At 32.9% G+C, this 20527-nt stretch overlaps 1 protein-coding gene across 1 annotated transcript in view; it reads left to right on the forward strand.

The window, feature by feature from the left end:
- LOC106461114 (prolyl 4-hydroxylase subunit alpha-1-like) overlaps positions 1 to 20527 on the forward strand; it is a 23213-nt gene that overhangs the window by 2177 nt on the left and 509 nt on the right. The window contains exons 2-11 of the mRNA XM_022387994.1: positions 1612 to 1808; positions 3933 to 4035; positions 6380 to 6453; positions 10380 to 10553; positions 11225 to 11295; positions 12197 to 12290; positions 13232 to 13294; positions 14681 to 14722; positions 18320 to 18388; positions 19680 to 19776. Of these exons, the coding sequence (XP_022243702.1) occupies positions 1612 to 1808; positions 3933 to 4035; positions 6380 to 6453; positions 10380 to 10553; positions 11225 to 11295; positions 12197 to 12290; positions 13232 to 13294; positions 14681 to 14722; positions 18320 to 18388; positions 19680 to 19776 (984 nt within the window). The remainder of the gene's footprint in view (positions 1 to 1611; positions 1809 to 3932; positions 4036 to 6379; positions 6454 to 10379; positions 10554 to 11224; positions 11296 to 12196; positions 12291 to 13231; positions 13295 to 14680; positions 14723 to 18319; positions 18389 to 19679; positions 19777 to 20527) is intronic.

Genomic DNA, 20527 nt, shown 5'->3' on the forward strand with positions numbered 1-20527 from the left:
AACGGGTTTTTGCGGCAACGAGCCACGCTAGGGTTAACATTCCGAGTATGCTAACCACTATGCTACTCTCGGCTCTAGATATAAGCAGAAGTTTTAATTTGAAAAAAAAGAGAAGAAAATAAAACACTGAATACTGCATAGTTTGTTACTTAAATCTAACATGTTTATAGAATAAAATTATATAATTCATTATTTCCATGTTGTATGAAACCCTCTAACACCAAATAGAGTTGAGAGAACGTGCGATGTAATCTAAGTTCGGTGTGAATCTTGTATAATCCGAACAATGCCACAGGTTCTTTTGGTAATAAATATGACATAGAAATAAATTACATTTCTGCAAGATATTAAAGCAAGAAAGCTGATGAAAATGATTTTTTTTATATTAATCAAACTTTCCAAGTATTTCATAAATAAATTTGGAGTTACCTTTCATCAACTATCTACATAAACAGTTACTTAACAAAATTTAACTTCCAGGCCTGGTGAGGCTTAATGGTTAACACGTCATGCTGGGTATCGAAGGAGCCAGTGTTTTAGACGTGATGCTACTAAATACTCTCTATACTTTGAACTGTGGGCGTGTTATAAGAGTTACAGTCAAACCTGTTATTCGGTTCAAGTAATTGAACTAAGCCTATGCGATGGCGGATGCTGCTGCAGCCAGGAATAATTAATAAAACAATAAGACCATCTATGAGTCTGAAAGTAATTTTTAGTTTGCTACGAATGGTGTTGAATAAGGAGTTAGATTCGTAATTGTGTATATACTATACTTAACTAAAATAAATTACATTCAGTTGAAGACTTCTGTGCATCTGAACAACGTCATATAAAAAAAAAACACTTTATTTTCTCTTCAAAGTTTTAATCAATTTATTCAGTATCAAATATGTTCTAAGAGTTTCGTTTTTACCATAATCTTGTACAGAAGTTATTAGAACTTAAACCTTCATGAACAAGTTCAGAAAGTGATTTATAAGAGTGTTTATAAAAAAATGTCCTGAAAAAAAATGCAAAAATTGAGTTCGTTGAGTGAAATTTTCGAAGTTCTGGCTGTTGTCTTTAACCTAAAATGTGTTGAAATGTAAAAAAAAAGAACAATTATTAATTTTTTAATAAACATCACACTTTATACATAAAAACTATAGTACATAATCTGTGTGTCTGTTTGAAGTTAAGCACAAAGATACACAATGGGTTATCTGTGCTCTGCCCACCACGGGTATCGAAACCCGGTTTCTAGCGTTGCAAGTCCGCAGACATACCGCTGTGCCACTGGGGGGCTTGTGTGTCTAGTAGGGCATAACTGAGTAGGGAGTATATGTCTACTCTGTAATAGTAGGAAGCCTAGTAAACATCTCCTGTTAAATTTTGCCTTGATAATTTTTGTTTTCTCACGAAAATTCTAGGTAATTCATTTACTGATTTAGTTTACGTGTAAGTAGAGCAGGTATAGTTATCGCGTTTCTTGTTATTGGCATTTTAGTGCAAAGCTCTGTCCTTCGTGAGGGATCGAATCTCGAATTGTAAGTCATACCGGGGTACTATCGTGTTTCTATCTTTGTAGATTCTTATACAGAATAATATTATTCCATTTCATTTTTCCAGCGAGCGATTGTTTTCGACTTGGAAAACAAGCGGCCATTAGTATGAACTTTTCACTTGCATCAGAGTGGTATCAAGAGGGATTATTCATCAAAGAAAAAGAATTCCAGGCTGTACCAGTGCTTAGCAGCTTTTTTAAGAAGGAAGTAGACATGGGCATGAATTTGGTGAAAGGCCTGATAGCCAACGGTCCTGATCTTGTAGGTAACCATTCCATCTAAAGCGCTTTTGTAACCATTTTATCTAAAGTACTTTTATAACTATTCTATCTAAAGCGCTTTTGTAACTATTCTATCTGAAGCACTTTTGTAACTATTCAATCTAAAGCACTTTTGTAACCATTCTATTTAAAGCACTTTTGAAACCATTCTATCTGAAGCGCTTTTGTAACCATTTTATCTAAAGTACTTTTGTAACTATTCTATCTAAAGCGCTTTTGTAACCATTCTATCTAAATCAGTTTTGTAACTATTCTATCTAAAGCACGTTTGTAACCATTCTATCTAAAGCGCTTTTGTAACTATCCTATCTAAAGCGCTTTTGTAACCATTCTATCTAAAGCACTTTTGAAACCATTCTATCTAAAGCGCTTTTGTAACTATTCTATCTAAAGCACTTTTGTAACCATTCTATCTAAAGCGCTTTTGTAACCATTCTATCTAAAGCACTTTTGAAACCATTCTATCTAAAGCGCTTTTCTAACTATTCTATCTAAAGCACTTTTGTAACCGTTTTATCTGAAGTAGTTATGTAACCATTCTTTCTAAAGCGCTTTTGAAACCATTCGATTTAAAGCACTTTTGCAACCATTCTATCTAAAGCGTTTTAGCAACCATTTTATCTGAAGTAGTTATGTAACCATTCTTTCTAAAGCGCTTTTGAAACCATTCGATTTAAAGCACTTTTGCAACCATTCTATCTAAAGCGTTTTAGCAACCATTTTATCTAAAGTACTTTTGTAACTATTCTATCTAAAGCAGTTTTGCAACCATTCTATCTAAAGCGTTTTAGCAACCATTTTATCTAAAGTACTTTTGCAACCATTCTATCTAAGGCGTTTTAGCAACCATTTTATCTAAAGTACTTTTGTAACTATTCTATCTAAAGCACTTTTGTAACCGTTTTATCTGAAGTAGTTATGTAACCATTCTTTCTAAAGCGCTTTTGAAACCATTCGATTTAAAGCGTTTTAGCAACCATTTTATCTAAAGTACTTGAATAGTTACAAAAGCGCTTTAGATAGAATAGTTACAAAACTGCTTTAGATAGAATAGTTACAAAAGTACTTTAGATAAAATGGTTGCTAAAACGCTTTAAATAGAATGGTTGCAAAAGTGCTTTAAATCGAATGGTTTCAAAAGCGCTTTAGAAAGAATGGTTACATAACTACTTCAGATAAAACGGTTGCAAAAGTGCTTTAAATCGAATGGTTTCAAAAGCGCTTTAGATAGAATAGTTACAAAAGCGCTTTAGATAGAATAGTTACAAAACTGCTTTAGATAGAATAGTTACAAAATCTAAAGCGCTTTTGTAACTATTCTATCTAAAGCGTTTTTGAACCAATTTTATTCTTACTTATGAAGATCATTTTATGCAAGATTGTACTTAATTATGGGTGTTGTACAGATCATTTGGTGAAAGGTTGTACTTGTCCGTTTGTGAACAACAACCCGGTATTATGAAATTAATATACGTAAACTATTAATTGTTTGAAACAGTCTTATTTGTGTTTACAAACTGTAGTATAATCTCAAAATATAATCTAAAATTGCAACTGAATCCTTAAAAGATAATCTAATGATAAATAGACTTGACTTTTTCATACGGTCCCTTTTTTATTAACATTTTCCAATTTCCTCATATCAAGTAGATATGCATATAAGGCATCACTTATTCGCAACGGCCTTATAAATTTTATATACAATAAATAATGAATCTTTAAAGATCACCTTACGCGATACAGACCTTATCTGCTGCCCCCCCCCCTAGTGGCACAGCGGTATGTCTGCGGACTTACAACGCTAGAATCCGGGTTTCGATACCCGTGGTGGGCGGCGCACAGATAGCCCATCGTGTAGCTTTGTGCTTAACTGCTACAATATCCATTGTCGAGATAGGGGCGAAGAAGGATCATGCTCCCAAGCACGTATATTAGGTTTAGGTTTAAACGAAATAAAAAAAAATTAAGAATTATTGATTAGGTGGTGAGTATGTAATACAAATGTCAAAATGCTAGCTAATACATTCTAGAATTTAAGAATTTCTTTGTAGATTATGAAGTGTTTGATAACCGAATGTTTCCTAATTCTAATGTAACTTTCTAGGAACGTCTACTGAGGAAGGCCATTGCACAAACTCCTACCAAAGTGTTAAACGTATCCAGTATTGCGCAAGGCATCCCAGCGCATTATTTTTCGGAAAGAAAAGGTATCGATTTATTGTACTTTCCTTTAGATATCAAAACACATTTTATAATCCATTCTGTATCATCATTATTTTCTTTTCGTTTGTTTTTGTTTAAGCGCAAAGAAAGTGCACAGTGAGGTATCTGCGCTATGACAACCGCAGTGATAGGGATCAATTTTAGCAATACAAGCTGCCAAGCTCATCACTGAGCCATCGGGGGGCTTATTAGTAAATGCTTATGTACTTTAGCTTCACTTTGACATACAGCTCAGGCAAAAACTTCTATGTTTGTAGTTAAGTGCAAAGCTACACAATGGGTATCGAAACTCGGTTTTTAGCGTTCTAAGCCTTTAGACTTATCGCTGAACCACCGAGAAGTTTAGGCAAACGATAAATAGACATATTTACTTCTCAATTGTTAGGTTTCTTAAGACAAAGGAGTGAGATTCAACAAAATCTTACTTCTTTGTGCTATGTTTGTTGAATCTTATGCCTTTGTTTTAAGTTTGTTGAACCTTAATTCTTTGTGTTAAGTTTGTCGAATCTTAATTCTTTGTGTTAAGTTAGTTGAATCTTAGTTCTTTGTGTTAAGTTTGTCAAATCTTACTTCATTGTGTTAAGTTTGTCGAATATTACTTCTTTGGGATAAGTTTATTGATTCTTACTCCTTTGTGTTAAGTTTTTTAAATTTACTTCTTTGTGTTAAGTTTTTAAACTTACTTCTTTGTGTTAAGTTTGTCGAATATTACTTCTTTGTTTTAAGTTTGTTGAATCTTAATTCTTTGCGTTAAGTTTGTCGAATCTTACTTCTTTGTGTTAAGTTTGCTGATCCTTAGTTTTGTGCTAAGTTTGTTGATCCTTACTTTTTGTGTTAAGTTTGTTGATTCTTAATTCTTTGTGTTAAGTTTGTCGAATCTTACTTCTTTGTGTTAAGTTCGTTGAATCTTAGTTCTTTGTTTTAAGTTGGTTGAATCTTTGTTCTTTGTGCTAAGTTTGTCAAATCTTACTTCTTTTTGTTAAGTTTTTGAATCTTACTTCACTGTGTTAAGTTTGTCGAATATTACTTCTTTGTGATAAGTTTGTTGAACCTTACTCCTTTGTGTTAAGTTTTTAAATTTACTTCTTTGTGTTAAGTTTGTTAAATCTTACTTCTTTGTGTTAATTTTTTGATTCTTACTTCTTTGCGTTAAGTTTGTTGATTCTTACTCCTTTGTGTTAAGTTTGTCGAATGTTACTTACTTGTGTTAAATTTGTTGATTCTTACTTATTTGTTGATTCTTACTTCTTTGTGATAAGTTTGTTGATTCTTACTTCTTTGTGATAAGTTTGTTGATTCTTACTTCTTTGTGATAAGTTTGTTGAACCTTACTCCTTTGTGTTAAGTTTTTAAATTTACTTATTTGTGTTAAGTTTGTTGAATCTTACTTCTTTGTGTTAATTTTTTTTATTCTTACTTCTTTGCGTTAAGTTTTGAATCTTACTTCTTTGTGATAAGTTTTTTGAATCTTACTCCTTTTGAAAACTTAAAGAAAATGTTTTACAGATTTTTCTAAAACTCATCATGGATTCATATGACTATAATACGTTGCTGAGGCTTTTTCAAGTTAGTCTTAAAGAGCACTACGTAAAATAGATGATCTTATATTTCCTAAAAAAAAATGATTAAAATTGTAAGAGGTAAATAAAATTTAAAAACAAATACTGATTCTTATTTCGTGGAGTTTTGTATATTTTTATATCTAGCAGCACGTGTCCAAGGTTAACATGCGCTACAGAAAATATAAGAAAATTATGTTTTACAGATTAGCACGTAGTACGTGAAACAAAAACGTGAGTTTTAAAAGAGTAAAAGTAAAAAGAGTAAATTTTAATATTTTTCAACAACTACAATTTCGCTAAGCTCGTGATCCTAGTAACAAACCCTCTGGTGCCACTTTGTGGATCTGTGATGTCATCGTTTCTACCGCCTCCCCTTGAGGTAGCCAATCAGCGCGCGATGTCTGAAATATCGAGATAACTACTACTCCCTAACATTATAACACAGCACCATTTATAAGTTATACTCTGTTCGTTTAATACAAGTTTGTGTACAACATTAATCATTTAATTTACAAATATGGCTCATTTTCCTAAAAATCCGAACCATTGGAGCATCCTTAATTAGGGCATTTTTCGATGTTCCTTCTCAGAAATTTCATTGCTGGTATAAAAGCGACTTCAGCGTTTCCTTGCCGAAATAAGTACATACATTTTAGTAGCTTTGAATAGATACGTTTTTGTTTATTAACAATTTCACGTTATTCATTTTAATCAAACTCGATTAAACAGAAATTGATATATATATATATGTATTTTGTCTTCTTAGAAGACAAATCCATCCATGAACATATCAGGATGTGGGAGAGTTACATTCGACTTTGTAGGGGAGAAGATCTAAGGGTATGTTTGATTTCTTAAAATACTAAGTTATACTCGTAGTATTTACGGTTTCAACACCGAAAGCTGATGAAACATTAGAAACAAATAGGTTTTGTTTGTTAGTTTGAGCTTAAACACAAAGCTACACAATGGGCTATCTGTGATCTGCCCACCACGGATATCGAAACCTGGTTTCTAGCGTTGTAAGTCCGCAGACTTACCGCTATGCCACTGGGGATCAAGAAATAGGAAAAACATTTGTGACAAAAATCACTTAAACTAAAACTACCCCCCACCACACACATTTCTATTAATTTGTTCAATATGGTATGGAGACAAAAAATTGAAGTTTACGTACCTTTTTTCACAAGTTGTAGGGCTATATATTTATCATATTTCATAGCAAAAACAACTAACCAGCCCAAAACTAACATACTAATAATTTTTTGTTTGTTATTAAGCACAATGCTACACAATGGGCTATCTGTGCTCTGCCCATTTTGGATATCGAAACTTTTTTGTTTTAGGGTTATAGGCCCGCAGACTTACCGCTGAATCAACAGATTATCACAGTTATGCATCTACTGAGTTTAGTATCATTGCTGTGTTCACATAACGTCTGGATACTATGTACCTTTTGTTTTCCTTTTGATTAACCAATGATGTAGGAATTATTGTACACTAAGATGGATAACGTTATCATTTTTGTGCGTTTACTAACTGCCATGCTCTTATCAGACTAGAATAATTTTTCTTCAACCTAAGATAGAAAATTCAAACCACTCTTTCTGTCAGCTAGAAGCGTCGTCTATCGTCAATGCACTTGTTCGCTTCGATTGTTTAAACTCAGTCAAAGTTAAAGAAATTCGTATTAACTCCGTAGTACATTTCCTGACTTTCCTCTAGCTATTGTGGTTACTATTTTCATCTGTATTTTAAAGTAGTAGAAAACGGAAGAATTCCTTAATAAAAATATTAAAACTGCACTCAGTGTATGTTTTTCTTTCGTCTTATGGTTTAGCGAGTAAAACGTACGTTTCTTGCTTATCTTGAGATTGAATCACCATAATTATCCTATTTTTGTTAACTGATAACGTATTTTATACTTTAATATTCAGGGTTTTCAAAACGTTCATTCAAGCTAACAAATTGTCACACAGTTTCTACAACTTTCGAAATGTTAGGTTATTTAGTGTCATATCCATGTTTTCAACTTTTGAATGAAAAACGTTGCCTTAGTCTTTAAAACATCTTACTGGTTGGGGACCGGGTGTGACTAGTCATTCGCACTCCCAGAATGTAAATCCGAAGTTTCATGGTTCACGACCCTCGGCCGCAAACACGCGCTCTGCACTTTGGGGCAGTAGGTACGCTATAAGAGTGACGGTCAGATTCTACTTTTCAATCAGAAAAAGAGTAGCTCAAGAGTTGGTGAAGGATGCTGTTGACCAGCTGCCTTCCCTCTAGTCTATCAGTTCAACAATAGGGACTCTGCGCAGATAGTCCTTGTGTAGCTTTTGAACGATATTTTGAAACACAAAACAACAAAGAAACATTCCTTATTGGTGGCTCCAGAAAAGGTAAAATCCGCTGTTGTGACAGCGGTATAACACATGAGCTTTAAAAATAAAAACGAGATCATAATGAGCACGTGCTTCGAATGATCTTTGACGTACATCTCCGTGTTATTCTTAATTTCTGAGGTTCTACCAGCTAGATGACAGTGAGACTATATACTTAAGTTCTAGAAAAAAAACCTAGCAGATTCCTTTTGATAGAAGGGGAGGAGGGGAATAGTTTGAATTTTAGAAAATAGCAATATAAAAGTAATTAAAGCTACTGTTAGGAGTAGGAAGAGAATAATGCAGTTACTAGGTCAGTCAGATATCAATGCACAAAGTAACCGAAGCTCAGTGGCTAGCGTGTCGAACTGAGGATCTGAGGTTTTGTGGTTAGCGACCCTTTACCGCGAAAAAAATTAAAAAAATCGCACGCACTTCATGGGCGCGTTCTAAGAGTGACGGTGAAGACTTACTATTCGGTCTGACAAGAGCATTCTAAAATGTGGCAGTTTGTAGTGTTAGCTAGCTGCCTTCCCTCTAGGCTATCACTTCGAAGAATAGTCTTTATTATTAAAGAAATAACCCAAAACAGATTCACGATTTCAGATCTGAAGAGATCCGGCAGAAGTTAAGCCTTGGCTGCCAATCACCAAAAACGTGTTTATATTGTTTTTCTCAACAATATATGTTTCCTTTATTATAGACAGTTTTAAAATGCCTTTGTTGTTGTGTTACAAGTGTAGCTGTTATCAATGCTACTCAGTCTGTAAGAAAGCAACTCCAAAGACGCGTGTCAAAGGGCATTTCACATTTCACAGTCACGAGAAGCTGCGTTGCTCTAAAAATGGCTGCTTGTGCTACAGTATAAGTTAATTATGGCTATATAACTTTTGTTTTGAGTACATCATTGATTTTTATGTTTTAAAATTATTTTTCATTTTATTTAAATTTTAATTTAATGTATATATGTTATAAAATAACGTTACTTTAGTTTTTCAAAACCCTTTATTCCAGTTGCCATATTTTTATTTACTTGTGTTTATCTATTTATTTGGACGAATGTCCTTCTGCTTTAAAATAGTTCAATCCCGTTATTACGTAGACACCGACATAACTTGATCGCTAGAGTGCTGGTAGCACAATCTGCGGGTCGCAGAATTGAAACACGCTGCCGAACATGATTGCTCTTTCAGCCATAGGAGGCGTTAAAATGTTATGGTCAATCCCACTCTTCGTTAGTAAAGAGTAGCCCAAGAGTTGGCGGTAGGTGGTGAGACTAGCTGCGTTCCCTCTAGTCTAACATTTCAAAGTTAGGGACGGCTATAGCGCATATAGCTTTGCGCGAAATGTAACAAAACAAACACTGCTGCCCAGATTTTTAGTAGTTGTGTAACAACGTCTTTAGTGGTTGTGTAACAACGTTATGTATGTATTCTAAAAAAAATCTGGTTAATATAAAAATACACGTAAGAGGTCGACCGATTAAAATGTCATTGGAATTCGCTGACCAGGAAACGGTTTTATATGAGCAAGAACCATGAAGGATATTCAAAGTTGAGGTCATCTCTGGATGCCACTAATAAACGTAGCAATAGTAATGGTTAAATTTGGAGAAATATAAAATAGTAGAATTATATGTATTTGTGATATGACCAATCGGACATAACGTTTACAATCTTCTGTTGAGATGATTTGGATAAACAACTTAGACAAGTGCTTCCATTATGATTACATTTTCCTAAATATCGTTAAACGAGTTAAGGAAGAAAAAACAAGAAGCCATATTTCACAATAAGTCATGAGCACTTTGCACTTTTATGTGACATTGTAGAACAATTCTCAGTATAAAATGTTTAATTTTATCCTAGCAAACAACAAAAAAAAAAAACGGAAAATGCTTTTATCAAGAACATTGTGATCCATTACAGTTAGAAAATGTTTATTGTTTAATAAATTCTAAAATATTTTATTAGGGCTATTTTAATTCATATTGTAGTATGAGGGATGTTAAAGACTCGAGTACCCAGAGCAAATTTAAAATATGGACGCCCCCTCTGCAAGGGCCATCTCTGAGCTGGTACGTCATTGATGTCAGCTGTCAGGGTAGCGTTAAAAATATTTGATATTTTGAGGGAAACTTATTTTATATGATTCGAATTCTTTGTTTTTCGTTGATTTCTTTTCTGACTCAATTCTATTTTTCCCAGTTTTCATTAAACAGTAACTTATATTTTGAGGGGACCTTTTAAATTGGGGGTTCCGGGCAAAATGCCCCAACCAACACTCTTTGATTTATTTAAGTAATATTTTAGACCAGAGAAATGCAGTATACGTGTATGAGGTTAAATGAAATGCTAATAGAATATTACACTTCTGTTTGTGTAGTCACACATGGTGAAAGCAGGTTTAAAGTGTGTTCACATTTCGGAATACAATTCAGCCAATTACTTCAAGCCGTTAAAAATGGAAGTTGTTTGGACGGATCCTCTGATCGCACTTTATCATGGCGTTATTAGAGAAAAAGAGATTGAAACTCTGAAGAAACTGTCTATGCCAAAGGTAATATTTATATATATATCGTAATTGTTTGATATCCTCGAATTGTGATAACAATGAAAATCTCCAGATCAGAGTAACTCTAGAATACACAGGAGGGGGTCTCTTGAGCCAAGCCACCAATTTGTTTTTTTTGGGGGGGGGGTATATTGCTAACTGTCTATTTGTTAGTGAGCCGGTACTTATTTTATGGTTATTCTCAATTAATTAGCCCTAAAAATATCCAGGCAAATTAAACGCCTTGCGTTTGGTATTTCATTTACTAAATTGAAAGTAGTCTTACCCGTGCATCCTAGCGTTAAAAATCATTACAAGGCGCTCTTAACCCAATAAGAACGAAGGAGCTTTTTTCTGCAACAGAGAGAACATGAGGATAGCCAGTTCTTATGTGATATGTATGTAAAATTATACGATAATAAAATACTGAGAAAAATATGATAAAAGGTTCGTTGTTTACATATTTATTTTTACAATTTTAAGAATGGCAAGATCATCCGCATAATAACATAAAAATGAATAATCGTCATAATCACCGCTGGTAAAAAAAAGATATGAACTAGTTTTATATAAAAATATAATATGTATCATGTTAACTTATGTAATGCTTTTCATTTAATGTCATGTGAGATGTCGATTTTCAAATCAGCATTTTTTAATGTATTTAACACTGTTAGTTACAAGCGCAAGAAACTGCCAACAAGACGTGCAAGTACCTTGATGAGAACTTCCACCACACCAGTAAAATGTAAGTGATTACTCGGCTGTAAAATGTAAGTGATTACTCGGCTGTAAAGTGTAAGTGATTACTCGGCTGTAAAATGTAAGTGATTACTCGGCTGTAAAGTGTAAGTGATTACTCGGCTATAAAACTGCTTTATTTTATACTGAGAAATCGGGATTATAGAATGCAATAAATCATTTGTTGTACTTATCTACACGTATAAGTAATACTACTAATAAAAAACTTTTAAAGACCTGTAGATAACTGTGTCTCCCCTATCACAATACATATTAGTTTCACTTATCTACACACATAAATAATACTACTAATAAAAAACATTTAAAGACCTGTCGCTAATTGTGTCTCCCCCTATCACAATACATATTAGTTTCACTTATCTACACACATAAGTAATACTACTAATAAAAAACTTTTAAAGACCTGTCGATAACTGTGTCTCCACTATCACAATACTTATTAGTTTTCACTTATTACTTCTTCGCACAGCAAAGATAAACAGAAATATTAAAGTATAGAGCTTACTAAGACAATGAACTGCAAATATAGTATTTTTATTGACATCTGTGTTAATAAGGGTGTTTTTGTTATAGCCACATCGGACTATCTGCTGTGTCCACCGAAGGGAATCGAACCCCTGATTTTATCGTTGTAAATCAGTAGACTTACCGCTGTTCCAGCGAGAGACACGTTAATAAGAAATAAATAAATGTCTCTACATTGTTATTCCTTTTTATTTTAGGTAATGAATTATAAAAAAGAAATTTTGAAATTCTTCCCGATGATAATGTTTATTGGTTTAAGAATATCCGCGTACTTTAAATCTATTGCTAGTTATCCTTTAAACAAGAGAAAACCATATATATACTTAGATTAATGCTTTTTTTTTTGCAAATTACTTTTTTAGCACATTTCTAGAGGATACGGAGCACCCCCTTGTGGTGAGACTATCGAAAACAATTACAGCCATCACTGGTATGGAGACGCATGGTGCTTTACAGGTTTCGTGCAAAATTTTAGTTGTTGTTGTTTGTTTCAAAATATTGTATGAACGCACTATCTAATAAGTTATTGTGTTTTAATTCTATAAAATTATTTAGTAATATTTATGTAGTTTCTACATTGATTTTTTGTTTGACGATATATGCATTGTATATCTGAAAGGTATTCACAGCTTTTTTTTATGATTGAAATATAACACCGTGTTTTAAAACAATACTTATAGAAGTAAAATGTCCCCCAAATACCCCATTCTCTAATTAACCAATCGTATTTCACAGTTTTATAATGTAAATAATTACTTTAAGAGCGAAGAACATGCAGAATGACGTTAAAAGGTTGGAAGTAGGAAAAGACGATAAGTAATGTCAGTATTTTTCTCTTAGTCCCTTAGGCTTAGGTTTATTGCTAATATTTTAGTGCATTCAACACTATTGGTAACTTTCGAAAAGCACTTAAAGCTATCTCTGTACAGTTCTTAACACTACTTTTGTAACGTCCTTGTCACTTTTTATTACAGTCCTCAACAATATCACCTTGTTCAATTTTATCACTGTCGCTTTGAAACAGGCTTCATCACTATCAAGTTTTTAACACTACACTTTTCATAGGACTTCACAGTCCTTACCACTATCACTTCTTCAATAGTTTTCTTCACTATCACTTTAATATATATATTTAATGTTGTTGTTTTAATACGGTCCTCATCATTGTCGCTTTGTACTTTTTATTATTATAGGTTTATAAAAGCTTTCGCCACTATCACAGTCGTTCTTCAATATAACGTTTCATCATGTGTAATAGGGACAATATTTAATGTTGGAACGTTTATTAACACGTTATAAAAATATCAAATTCGTTCTTATTTCTTAGAATTCTAGTTAATCTACAATGAAGTTTATTATAATCTGCCAATATTTGAAGATTTTAATTTTCTTTAAAGGTGGTGAACTATGGTTTCGGAGGGCATTTCGTCACACATGTTGATGATTCGAACGATGAGAAGGTAAGTCAATAAGAGTTTTATTGTATTAGGGAGAAACAAATCATTACTAGTTTCTATTTAAAAAAAATGAGCAGAAGTTTTCTGTTTTTGCTCCTGGACTGACATTTCGCTCTTCTTCAAAACTTGATGGCTTATAACGTAAAAATTTGGGGTTTGATTCCGGTGATAAGCACAGCGCGGTTAGTGTGTAGTTTTGCGCTTAGAAAAAAACAAACACTCGTCAAGTTTCGTATATCTTTTCCCAAGGGATTAGTAATTAATTTACGAGTTATTGCATTACCAGTATATTTTAGTTATAAATATTTAAACCATCTCTATCTCAGCGGTAAGTCTGGGGATTATAGCGCTAAAAATTGGGGTTAGATACCCGCGATTGATATAGAACAGATAATCCATTAAGTAGCTTTGTGTTTAGCAACAAAGCAAACTATATGTGTTTAAACAATAAAAGTTTCACTTCCTTATTCTGTTTAAACAATGTGAACGATTTAAAATAAACAACTACCGGTTATTAGAACATAGAACAAAACTGCCACTTCTAATCGTAGTTAAAGTAGAGGCAGAACGCCAACTTATGTTTGGTTTTTCTATACTCTTCCAACTCTGAAATCCAGTCTGGTCAATCGCATTTTCGGACTGTTGTATATAGGTAATAAAATAAGGCATTTTTGTTTACATCGCTGTTAATTGATTTGAAGATATTTCAATATAAGACAGAAGGTCTACTAAACTATTAACTTATTATTTCCCCATAGAAGCTGTTTATTAACGTACAAAGTTTAAAACGAAATATTAAAATACATAACACCCTGAAACGACTTCTGTTCACTACAGTGTTTAAGTTTGTTTGTTTTATGAAAATGTTGAAATCCTACAATGCGATTATACCACGGATGGCGAGTGGATGCTGTTGACTAGCTGCATTTGTTCTATTAGTTCAAAATAAGAAGTAATTATACGCAGTTGGACCTTGTTTGGCACAATTCTGAAACAATAAAACCAACAACATTTTTTTTTGTTAGTCACTAAGCACAGAGCTAAACAATGGGCTATCTGTGCCCACTACGAGTATTTTAAGGGCCACTTGGGGAGGGTAAAAAACAAATAAAAATATGAATTAGAAATAATAAAAAGCTTGACATACTTTTGAAAATTTTATTATTAAAGTTGATATGTAATCATTTCTCAACACATTTTTTGTTTTCATCCTGCCTTTTTTAAGTGTACAGAAGATTCATTTTTTCTCAGTAATGTTTCGTTTTAACCCAAGGTGAACCTCCAGCATCTATCACACCATTTTAAATAATAATTGTAAATCTATTTAAGTGCAATCGATGATTTTTTTTATGCTTTTGAAGCAAAAATACTTTTTTATTTCATCTACAGGATTATAGCAGTGACAAATCTGGAGCCAAAATAATGTTTTTCGTAAGTATTTGAATTCGTGTTGTTACAGTGATCTCAGTTAGAAAACATGTACAAATTGTATAAAGAGTCTACTATCTTTCGCTTAAAGAAACAAAAAGGTTTATTTAGTCCCAAGCTTTTGGACTGATGAATAGCCACTTGTAAAAGGTTAGGAGGAATAAAAGAAAGTGAATTGTAGTGAAGTCAATAATAATATTGTATGAATGTGCCGTGATAGCATTATCGTTGAAATGATAAACTCAAGATAAATATAGTTATTGCAGTTTGCATAAGAGTCATAAAAATGGGTGCGTATAAAAATGAATTATACACAAAATAAGCAAAAATACGCGCATATATATGTATACAATGTATGCTTATGTATACGTATATGTATATATATAAGTCTGTCTGCTCATTTAAGGCTTAGAGGTAGTAAACGATTATATATAAACATTGTGGTACATACAGCTAGATTTTGAGAGATTTTATTAGGAGCAGTGGGAAAAATTTCTATAAAACAACATATATATATATATGTGTGTGTGTGTGTAATCATTTACGTATTCTACGCACATATCAGAGCATTTAATACACTTTCATTTCAGTACTAGCCTACGTGCTTGTTCGATCCGAATGCCAACCTTTTCTATGTCCCACCTCGAGATGTCCTATAGGCGTTTTCGAAGTTTAGCAGAAATCAATAGAACAAAACAAGTACACATAATGGTCCCTGGGAGTGACAAAGGTAGGTTAGATCCGAATGTCAACCCCCTATGTCATTCTCTGAGGTTCTAGAAGAGTGCCTTCGAAGTTTGGTTGAAATTAATAGAATAGCATGAGGAAAACATAGAGGTTTTTTGACATAGTGGTCAGATCCGACCTCCAAGGGGGTGTCGGATCCTATCGTTGACTCCTTATGTGATTTTTCAGAGGTCCCTAAAGGTACATGTCAAATTAGTTGAGATTAATGAAAAACTAAAGGTGTGAATACCGGACACACTGTCAGACAAGGACTCCCCAGAGAATGAAGTGTGGGTGGGAAATCCAAACATCAACTCCCCTATGTCACTCCCGAGGTGGTCTAAGAGTACCTTTGATGTTTGGTAGAAATCAATAGAATAGCATGGGGAATACAAGAAGCCCCCTAAGGGTGACATAGTGATCAGATCCGAAAGCCCCCTCATCATGTCGCTCTCCGGATTGCACTAATGGTGCCTTAGAAATTTTGCAGAGATCAATAGAATAACACTAGGAACATATAGGGGACACGGGGTGGTGACACATGGTTGACAGATACGAAGGCCGACACCCTCTTGAGGCCTTACATGCATAATTTGGTCGAGATCTGTCAAAAATTATAGGCGTGAAAGGCGGACACACGAAAAGACAATGGCTTCCCCATAAAGTAGCATAGAGGAGTAAATTCAAATAATGAAATCTTCCCCCTTTCGTGATATTCTTGGTGGGCTCTAAAGGTGCATGCCAAGTTTCGGTCAAAAAAGTGTAGGTGTGAGAAGCAAAAAAACACAAACACTCTTGCCGTGTACGTATATATATATATATATATAGATAGATAGATAGACGGAGAAATATGAACTTAAAGAAATGTAACAGTCATATACCTTGCATCTCTCAACAATAAGTCCTTACTTAATAATGCTACCATCGCACGTTCATACAATGCTACTATTACCGCTCGCGCTAATTAAAATTTCAATAATTTACTGAAATAACTTATTGTTCATAACTTTGTTTAACCCAAATTGTAGTTTATTATGAAACATTTTTATTAACGTAAATAAAATAACGACCTATGTATCCAGCACGTATCTTTATTGGCTCAATATATCACCATTACAGTTTTGTCAGGAGCTATTGATAAACCCACAAGCTCAGTAATCAAGTTGAATTCAACCGACGAACCTTTAATAACGAAATATTGAGCCAATAAACACATCTTTTACAGATATAAGTCTGTCAGGAGCTATTGATAAACCCACAAGCTCAGTAATCAAGTTGAATTCAACCGGCGAAGCTGTAATAACGAAATATTGAGCCAATAAACACATCTTTTAGAGATATAAGTCGGGTCGTTATTCATAGGAAGAACTTGTCAAACTAGATAATTTTTTTTTATTAAATGCGAATTTTTCTTCACACACTGAATGAAAAAAAAAGAATCTATGAACGTGTTAACGTGTCGAAACGTTGTTTTTAAATGAAGTATTTTTTTTCAATCACATTGTAGCGGTGTGTAAATTTTGTAGAGTGCGGGATACCTCCAACATTTATAGTCCAACTTCTGTCAAGAGAATTTGTTGACAGTGACACACCAGGATCAGTGAATCAAATTAAATTTAAAGACTGTGATAATTCTTACATCGGAGAAAATAACCGACAGTTTTCAACAAGATTAAAATAACATTTAAAAGCTTCTTCTGGTGTATTTGAACGCATGGTTAAACTTAATCATTTTTTTTTTATTTTTGAAGTGTTGAAAGCATTGATAGAGAATATAAATCATAGAAAAATTATCAAAGAAGTTCTTTTTATCAAAAACCTAACATTAACAGATATATAGATGTAAATTTATACTTATTCACATTTCTTTGTTACTTACCTATTCTTGATTTTTGTTACGTTATCGTTTAGTTATGTAATGTAATAACTGACATTGTAAGACGATAGCAGCTTGAACTGTTTAAAGCTTGCCATCTGACGATACTGAGTAAACCTAACATTAGTGTTTTATTTTTTAAAACGGTTTATAAAACAGTTTATTTCTATATCCTTTGATAAAAAAAATGTTTTAAAACTTCAATAGTTATCTTAAGCTTACATTGGGCTGAAAAACACATTCTTCAGTGTGATATTTGTATACATTGTTAAGAGTTGATTTTCGATAAATTTTATGCCTTATATACTGATTGTAATTATCAATCTTAGCCTTTTAATTTAATAACTATAAGCTTATTGCTGTAAAAAAGAAGTAAAAAACTTTTTAGCCCTGAAAAATTATTACTTTTGGTATATCCAAGATAATTTTCACCAAAACCTCTTGTGTCAAGTTAATTAGGACGTCGTTAATCCAAACAAGTCTTCAGAACGGCAACAATAAAACGATTTCAGTTTATTTTATTTTTTCATTGTTTGTAATAAATTCTTCAACAATACACTTTGATAATAGTATTAGAAGGGAAAAAATGACCTCTACACTCCAAATGATTATAAGAGAACTTTTACATCAACCGACGTTTCGCTTTTGTCGCTTTTTCAGGGCTAGAACATAAAACTGTAATATCAAACACTTTTATGTAATAGCCCTGAAGAAGCCGCAAAGACGCCGTAACTTTGATTGAAATAAAAGTTTTTTTATAATCATTTGGAGTGTACAGGTCGTTTTTTCTAACCTTGTTATAAAAATGTGATCCCTCTAGTATACACTACAAATTCTGAAAGATAATAATACATTTGTTTTATGATTTTCTTTGCTTGTACTGGCCCTATTACTCAAGTCAACAAACTGTACACTATCAATCAAACTTAACAATCTGACGGGAGATGACAGAAGTCCTTAAACTGTTTCTTATCTCTCGTTAATTTCTTTTTTCGCAGCTCAATGACGTAAAAAAAGGAGGTTCTACGGTTTTCCCGAAAATTGGAGTTGGAGTCGTGCCAACAAAAGTAACTATTAATTTTCAGTCTAAAAGATATTTAATGCCAGTTTTACAGCACTGAAATTTCTGGATTTATAATATAAATAAAGAACTGAGTTATGATATTTTGAAAACTTTGTAGTCTTTAATTTTTTTTCTTTTTGGGGCAAAAATAAAGTAAAAACCTTCCATAACTCCATGGCTGTCAAGTGAACAAAGATACAAAGTTTACTTTAGAAAATCGAAGTTATTTGAATTCTTGTATTGGTGAAAATGAATTTATTGTATAACATAGTATTTTTATTTATTTTTTTATCAACATGCTGTTGTTTTATTTGATCGTTGTTTGGTCATGTGACCTGAGAGGATCAAATACAACTCGGTCTCTACCTCCCTCGTTGACTATTGATTTGGTTCTTAAGTGTTGGATGAAGCCCTCATTAATTACTCAGTAGAATACAGTCCGGTAGCTAGGAAAAATCTGTTCTTACATCATGCAGTCACTGCATGTGCGTAGTAATAGTTTTTATCAACATAACTTCATAATTGTTTGTTTTGAATTTCACGCAAAGCTACTCGAGGGCTGTCTGTTTTAGCCGTCCCTAAATTTGAAGTGATAGACTAGAGGGAAGACAGCTAGTTAACGTCAACCACCACCAGCTCTTGGGTTACTATTTTACGAACGAATAATAAGATTGACCGTTACATAATAATGCTCCTACAACTGAAAGAGGCGTGCATGTACGGTGACTAGTTGACCAGAAAGGCCACGAACTTCAGATTAACGGGTCATATTAAAAATTATGACACTACTTATCATTTTTTATTACCATCGTCATCAAAACTCGTATTTACACTCAAAAGTAAAATTATATTTTTACCAATGAAATACCAGATAAATATATAGTTCCAGATATCTAAAAACCGTTGCTCTTATTTGCAGAATTAGGTAAAGAACGAACACCAGTAGATTGACCTCTACAAGGTACATAATCCCTAAACAATAGAGTACGTCACATGTTTATAAATTCACGCGAAAACATTGATGGGTTGATTTTGAAAACCGAGGGATAAGATCCTTGAATTTTCCCAGAATTATTCTTTTCTGAAGCCTATGTATTAAAGTGGATTTCACGTTTTATCTATCTGGTGCTAACGAGTAAACATAAGTGTAAATGATATAGTTTTGTATGTTGCGTTTCTCACTGTTCTATCCATTTTTGAAAGTTTTAAGTCAGTCAATTCCAAAAGAAAGGCGTATTTGTTAGGAACTAGAAACGTATAGTATGTATAATGTGAAATTTATGATTTATTTACAGGGAGCAGCCCTTTTATGGTACGACTTTCCCCAAAATGGCGAAAAATGTGTTAGAACAATGCAAACCACTTGCCCAGTACTTATGGGAACAAAATGGGGTAAGGTTACTCAATATAGGACTAAATAGCAAGTGTAATTTGACTAATTTGTTAGTGTTGTTCTTTAATATAAATATGAAAAAGTTTATGACATTCGCTTTTACTTTCACTCTTATATAAATCAAATCTTAATAACTCTTATAAAAATATTTGATAAAACTCTGTAATTGAGAATACACAAGGATCAAATAATTCAAATTTTTATGATTTTTGACGTTATTTTCTGACACGAGCTTCCATTAAATAATTACTTTAATTTCAACGTTGTGCTCGTAAAGATTGACTTGAGGATTTTTGAAATCTAACTCATGCGTTCTAATAGTTAGAAAAACTTCAATCTGTACTTTTCTTTATCTCTAAATAAATAACACGATGAATCGACATTTCTTTTAGATATAATACATGTTAATTTGGCTTGTTTTTCAACTCGCTTAGTTTTTATTTAGAATTCGAAAAATTAATAATATTATAAAATTAATTAAGATCTAAAATTTTTTAACGCAATCTAGGATTTTTCCTGTAGCATTATTTACATACTCCATCAAAACAAAATACCCAGCCTCTTAATACAGTTTTCATTGTCTTAATAAAGAGTAATAGTTTTTTCCGAATTATGATAATGGTTCTTAATACAGTTTTCATTGTCTTAATAAAGAGTAATAGTTTTTTTCCGAATTATGATAATGGTTCTTAATACAAAAATTTTATGCTGAGCCGGTAGAACATGTTGATAACTTTTCTTTGTTTTGTG

This window comes from Limulus polyphemus, unplaced genomic scaffold (genome assembly GCF_000517525.1).
Source record: "Limulus polyphemus unplaced genomic scaffold, Limulus_polyphemus-2.1.2 Scaffold900, whole genome shotgun sequence".
Taxonomy (NCBI): domain Eukaryota; kingdom Metazoa; phylum Arthropoda; class Merostomata; order Xiphosura; family Limulidae; genus Limulus; species Limulus polyphemus.